This window comes from Onychomys torridus, chromosome 22 (genome assembly GCF_903995425.1).
Source record: "Onychomys torridus chromosome 22, mOncTor1.1, whole genome shotgun sequence".
NCBI lineage: Eukaryota > Metazoa > Chordata > Mammalia > Rodentia > Cricetidae > Onychomys > Onychomys torridus.
In genome coordinates, this window is record NC_050464.1 from 35,479,047 (window position 1) to 35,486,197 (window position 7,151).

General features: G+C 44.0%; 1 protein-coding gene across 2 annotated transcripts in view; it reads right to left on the bottom strand.

Moving 5' to 3' along the window:
* Taok3 (TAO kinase 3) overlaps positions 1-7,151 on the bottom strand; it is a 167,239-nt gene that overhangs the window by 45,529 nt on the left and 114,559 nt on the right. For both annotated transcript variants that reach the window (XM_036171725.1, XM_036171726.1), the window contains 2 exons: positions 3,812-3,979; positions 710-916 (listed from right to left, as the gene is read on the bottom strand). In XM_036171725.1, coding sequence (XP_036027618.1) covers positions 710-916; positions 3,812-3,979 — 375 coding nt within the window. The remainder of the gene's footprint in view (positions 1-709; positions 917-3,811; positions 3,980-7,151) is intronic.

Below are 7,151 nucleotides of genomic sequence, written 5' to 3' on the forward strand. Positions count from 1 at the left end.
GGCCTTGAACTCACAGAGATCCACCTGCCTCTGCCTCCCGAATGCTGGGATTAAAGGCATGCACCACCACTGCCCGGCATGAACAGGTGTTTTATCTGCATAAATGTCTGTGCATTTTTGTATGTCTGGTGTCTGAGGAGGCCAGAAAGGGTGTCAGAGCCACCTGATTGGAGTTACGGATGGTTGTGAGCTATTTATGTGGTTGCTGGGAATTGAACCCAGGTCCTCTGGAAGAGCAACCAGTACTTTTAACCTCTGAGCCATCTCTCCAGGCCCCCTTTTTTTTTTGTTTTGTTTTTTGTTTCTTTCCTTTCCTTTTCTTTCTTTTTTGAGACAGGATTGATTGCACTCTGTAACCTGGGCTGGCCTACAGCTCATAATGTAACACAGGGCAGTCTTGAATGGTGGCAATCCCCCTGCCTTAGTCTTTCAGGGGCTAGCATTCTAGACCCTGTGCCACTGTGCTCCACTGGGATTTCTTTACTGTTCTGCTGGATGCTGCCAGCTATCAGAGCAACCGGAGAGGGTAAAGCCACAGGAGGAGTGACCACCATGGTCTTCTGTCAACTCATTACCTGAAGTCCTTCATGCTCTTCTCTTACCATGCTTTGGTCGCCAAGAGGAAGCCCACCCACCTGGAAGCAGTGTGTCCTGAGCTGGCTTTGCTGTGACCACCCAACCTGGCTCTTGAGGGCCCAGGGAGGCCTACCTTCTTGTGCACCATGGAGGCGCTGAAGTTGACAGTGCCTTCATCCTCCTGCATCATGACGAGCTCGGGGCTGCTCTCATCCATGACCTCCTGCATGCTGTTCACACTGCTGCTCCGGCTGCCTGTGCTCACGGACACGCTGGGGATGGAGTGGATGCTGCCCAGGCTGTCCACCTCCCTGCTCAGGTTGCTTCCATGTTCACTGTCCTGTAAAAATGGGCACTGGGATTAAAACAAAAACAAAAACAAAAACAGAACACCTGGAGATCTAGTGCTGACTTACTGACTAGGCCACTGAGTACTCAATTCTGCAGCGGCAAGCTGCTTTTCTGTTGGTGTACAAGGATCAAGTGTGTGTGTGTGTGTGTGTGTGTGTGTGTGTGTGTGTGTGTGTATGCACACATGCATAGTAGACAGAGGTCAACCCTGGGTGTTGTTCCTAAAGAGCTATCTACCTTGAATGTTATGACAGGGTCTCTCACTGGTTGGAACTCACCAAGCAGGCTAGGCTGGCTGGCAGCCAGCTCCAGGGATCCTCTTGTCTCTGCCTCCCCAGAGCTGTGATTATAAGCAGGAGCCATGACTCCTGGCTCTTTTAAAATATGGGTTCTGGGGATGGAATTTAGGTCCTTATGCCTACACAGTAAGCAGACTTATCCACACAGCCATCTCCCCAGTTCCTTTTTTTTTTAGTGGAAGACCTTTGGGGACATGCTACCATGATCAGACATCTTATACTCACTTATACTCACAGGGCCACTCTGTTTATGCGTCTTAAGACTTGAAATGCTACCATTCCAGGGATTCCCCTGTTACACATGGCCATGACACTATGGGATTGTTCCCAGTATGTGTCATGAGTCCAGGTGGGCTCTTTGGGAATACCAAGGTCCTCCAGAGAGACACTGCTGGCCACAAAACTGATGATCTCTACAATATTTGAAGTTGTCACCAGAAACTGGAGTGTGGTGGAGAGGGTCTTTAGAAGGACAAACAGTATGGCTTCCCTGCAGGCTATTAGTGAGTAACTGCATATGAGGCACGGGTATGAATTCTACCGTCAGAGGTAGGTGATTAAATTCTGTCTCCTTTATGCACGTCTGCCATGCTTTCCTCTGTGATCTCATGAAAAGTATCTATTAAATAATACTGGTATTCATGTCTATTGGGCCAAAGACTAACAGTGGGCTGAGGTGAAACAGTGTGGATATAGCAGTTAACCATCACAGAAGAGGCTCTTCCCCCACAAGATTAAATGTCACTAAGTCAATGTAGGTACAGATAAGTCTTATTTTCCAACCCTACTATACATAAATGAGCTTAGTAAATTGCTATGTAGACATGAGAATACATATAATCACTCAGTCATACAAAATGGTAGACAATACACCACTTTTTCATTTTTGTGTTTTGAAGACAGGGTCTCAGTATGTAGCCAGGGCTGGCCTGGAACTCTGTAAACCAGGATAGCCTTGAATGCACAGAGAACAGCCTGCTTCTGCCTCCCTAGTGCTGGAATTAAAGATGTCTGCTTCTATGCCCCACTACTAACATGTCATATTCCATATTGGAGATGCCAGAGCCATGAGATACCTGCTGAGGAGAGCTGCTAACAGGGAGTGGAACCAGCCTAAGGGAAAGAAGTGTGTTGCAGTCAACAAAGCTGAACAGAGTTGGAGATATGAAGAGCTTCTTGACATCAGACATGGAGATGCAGAGTTTGGAGTTTGCCTAGCTGGTTTTTGTCTTGCTTTGGTCCAGTATTTCCTCACTGTGCTCCCTTCTCTATGTTTTGGAATGGTAATGTATATCCAGTGCCATTATATGTTGGAAGTATGTAATCTCATTTTTGATTTTATAGGCAATTACAGTTAAGAGGTCGCCATGACTCTCAGAAGAGATTTTGAACTTTAGGCTTTTAAATAAGTTTGAGAGCCGGGCAGTGGTGGCGCACACCTTTAATCCCAGCACTCGGGAGGCAGAGTCAGGCAGATCTCTGTGAGTTCAAGGCCAGCCTGGGCTACCAAGTGAGTCCAGGAAAGGCACAAAACTACACAGAGAAACCCTGTCTCGAAAAAAACAATAAATAAATAAATAAATAAATAAATAAATAAATAAATAAAAACAAACAAACAAACAAATAAAATAAGTTTGAGACTGTTATGGACTATGGGACTTTTGAAGTTGGACTGAATGCATTTTTTTTGGGGGGGGGGGTTTCATACAGGGTTTCTCTGTAGCTTTGGGACCTGTCCTGGACTAGTTTGTAGACCAGGCTGGCCTCGAACTCATAGAGATCCACCTGCCTCTGCCTCCCGAGTGCTGGGATTACAGGCATGCACCACCACCGCCCAGCAATGAATGCATTTTTGCATTATGATATGGCAACAAGTCTTTGGGGGCCAGGGAGTGGAATGTGGCAGTTGGAAAGAAAATGACCCCCAGAGGGAGTGGTGGCCTTGTTGGAGGAAGTGTGTCACTGTGGACGTGGGCTTTGAGGTCTCATATGCTCCTGCCTTGCCTGGTGAGACAGTTCATTTCCTGTTGCCTTTGGATCAAGATGTGATGACTCTCACCTCCAGCACCATGTCTGTCTGCATGCTGCCATGCTTCCCACCATGATGATAATGGACTAAACCTCTGAATTGTGAGTGAGCCACCCCAGTTAAATGTTTTCCTTTATAAGAGTTGCCAGGGTCATGGTGTCTCTTCCCAGCAACAGAAACCCTGACTAAGACAGGGCAGGGGGAGAAGGTCCTGAAAGAGCTGGAGGGAGAACAGGGGCTGAATGTGACTGAAAGGCTTTGTATGCATGAGTGAAATTCTCAAATAAAAATATATTTAAAAATTTCTGCTGTGCCCATTCATGAATGTCAACTCCATCCCATTATACCTCCACCCCTTACGAAGCACTGTGCGCTGCACCCCCCATACTGGGGCTGGACCCCCAGCACTTTTCACAGTCTGTCTTAAGTAAGAGTTGCTGCACTTGTGTCTCTGTTACCCCGAGTGTTTCTTAGGGGAGAGAGCACCCATTCTGTTCCCATCCTCCAAAATGTTTTCCCTGTACCAACTCGGGAAGCTGAAGTCAGGGGGACCTACTTCTTCTTCTTCCTGGGACTCATTCAAGGGTCCATTCCTCGTCTCCTGGAAGAGGATCTTCTTCATTTTTCTGTATTGCAGGTTATCCAACTCTCGGACAGCATCTTTTGTCCTCTGTATGAGGTCAATGAGGACCCGTGGTGGCCGCTCCCTCCGAATGAAGTCATGCTGGTTGACAGGGGAGGAAAACACTGATGGTAAGCCTTATCTTTATGAGCGATGGATACACATAAACAGACAGGGGAGAGGGAACAGGTTCACGGGCCTTAGAAATAAATGTGATCTTGAGGCTGGTGTCCCTCAAGGGGACTCCCCCTTACAAAGAGATAACAATGCTTCTACATTCTGTTCCAAGCTCCCCTTTGCAGACTCAGCTGGAGTCTCCACAAGATTTCTTTTTTGTTTGTTTTTGTTTTGTTAAGCAGGGCAGTGCACAATTTTTAATCCCAGCACTAGGAGGCAGAGGTGAGGGGATCTCTGTCTCTGCATTTGAGGCCAGCCTGGTCTACACAGTGAGTTCCAGGCCAGCCAGAGATACATCATGAGACCTTGTCTAAAAAGACTTTCTCTTTTTAATTATATATATTTATGGTATACAATGTGATGCTTTGGTACAAATTGCAAAGTAATAGAAGGCAGTTACCATCATTTCCCATTCTTGTGTCAGTAGCAAAGGTGCCAAAAACCCACTGCCTTCAAAATTTGCATGACATTTACAGTTTTCAGGTCAGACCTTAGGTCTCAGTACGCAGAATACTGCAGAAGTAAAACACTGGGCCTAATACTTCAACTTCCCTGTCTCAAACAACAACAAAATAATAACTTTATTGTTCTTTACAACGTTTAACTACTCAGATAATATAGAAAAATGCTTAAAGGGAAATAAGCAAATTCCAATTTCCATCATCCAGAAGAAAATATTGGAAAATTATAGGATGTCAACTGAGGTCTTAACATTCCCCCCCACCCTAGAACAAAGACCCCCTTTTTTTTTTCCCTTTGGTTTTTCGAGACAGGGTTTCTCTGTAGCTTTGGAGCCTGTCCTGGACTAGCTCTGTAGACCAGGCTGGCCTTGAACTCATAGAGATCCACCTGCCTCCTGAGTGCTGGGATTATAGGTGTGTGCCACTACTGCCTGGCCAGAACAAAGACTTTTAAGAAAAAAATTTCCAATGGGAACCATATCATAGGTTTTAATTTAAGTATGATGTACAAAGCTAAAGATGTACTTGAATTTAACAGAATTAGGAGAGAGTGAAATAAAACAATTGCTTCATTTTAATTATAATTTCGTTCACTGCCAATGTTATCTATTCCTAAACCCCCTTTAAAATTAAGGAGAAAAAAATAAAATTAAGGAGAGCCATGAATTTGAGAGAAAGTCCTGGGGGTAGAGTGGGGTGGGGGGCACACAGGGAAGGGATGTGGGAAAGCTGGAAGGAGGGAAGGGAAGAGGGAAAATTATGTAATCATATTTTAATTTCAAAAATTAAAAAATAAGAAACAATCTGGGTACAAATATGATCCTCAAATAAGTAATTAAATCAATAAGTAAATAAATTTAATTAAATTAGGGAGAGGGCTGGCGAGATGGCTCAGTGGGAACAGGTGATTGCGGCCAAGACCGATCGTGACTTGAATGTGACAGCTGGGACCCACACCGTGGGAAGGGAACAGAGAGCAGGTGACATGTGTGCTGGGCACACATGCTTGTGTGCACACATACGCTCCTTTAAATAAATGTGTCAATGCAACAAGACATTTCAAAAAATGAAGAGAAGATATCATACAAGGTTTAAGAGAGTGGGTTACCTGTATCAAAACACTGTATTTGTATCTGAAAAATAGGAAAATTAATACATGGGTAATTTCCTGGCCCTAGTTTTCTCAAGTTGCTTTTGTTTATTTTGCCAGTGTTTATCACGTCACATTGTTTTTTTTTTTTTTTTTAAGATTTATTTATTGGGCTGGAGAGATGGCTTACAGGTTAAGAGCACTGACTGCTCTTCCAGAGGTCCTGAGTTCAAATCCCAGCAACCACATGGTGGCTCACAACTATCTGTAATAAGATCTGGTGTCCTCTTCTGGCCTGCTAGGACACATACAGACAGAACATTGTATGTATAAATAAATAAATCTTTAAAAAAAGATTTATTTATTATGTATACAGCATGTATGACCACAAGAGGGCACCAGATCTCATTACAGATGGTTGTAAGCCACCATGTGGTTGCTGGGAATTGAACTCAGGACCTCTGGAAGAGCAGCAAGTGCTCTTAACCTGTAAGCCATTTCTCCAGCCCACATATTGTGGTTTTTAAACATTTCAATAATTTCTGCCTTAGTTCTATATTTAGTCAATGCAAAAGTGACATTTTAATGTCAGGAAGAAAATATGAGGAAAAGAAGGGTTATTGAAAAATATTCAGGAATACGTAGATAGCCAGCTGGAGGAAAAAGTACAACTCACCATGTGCCTTTTCAAAATTCATGCAAGGCAGTCTTCGGCACAGAGGAGGCTGAAGGCCTCTCGAATAGCAATCCCGCTAGGATTCTGACTTTTGCTCAGGACTGCTTTGGCTATCAGTGGTCTTTTCTGGCTCCATATAAATTTTAGGAATTTTTTTTCTATTTCTGTGGAGAATGTTTAGGTACTTTGATTGGGATTTCATTTAATCTATACATTATTTTGATACGATGGTCATTTTCACAATATTAATTCTACCAACCCACGAACATGAGAAGTCCTTCCATTTTCCAGTGTCTTAATCTCTTTTTCCAGAGATTTGAAGTTTTCTTTCTTTCTTTCTTTCTTTCTTTCTTTCTTTTTCTTTATTTTATGTGTAGGGGACTGAGTCCACCATGTGGATGCTGAGGATCAACCTGGGTCCTGTGGAAGAGCAGCCAGTGCTCTTTTTTTGTTTTGATTTTTCAAGACAGGGTTTCTCTGTGTAGTCCTGGCTGCCTTGGAACTCACTCTGTAGACTGGGCTGGCCTCGAATTCACAGAGATCCTCCTGACTCTGCCTCCCGAGTGCTGGGATTAAAGGCGTGCACTACCATGCCCAGCTCCTGCAGCTCCTGCTGTTAACTGCTGAACCATCACCTCTCTAGTCCTGAGATCTGAAGTTTTCACTGTCAAGGTCTTTTACATGCTTGGTTAAGTTTATTCAGAAATCCTTTTCCGATGTTATTTCAAAGAGAAGTGTACCCATGCCCTCTTTCTCAGCTGTTAGTAGATAAAAATGCCTACTGATTTTTAAAGTTGACGTAGGGAGCAACAAAGGTCCCAGTCCAGGCACAAGAAACCTTCTTTGTAATGGTTGGTCAGGGCAGTCTAA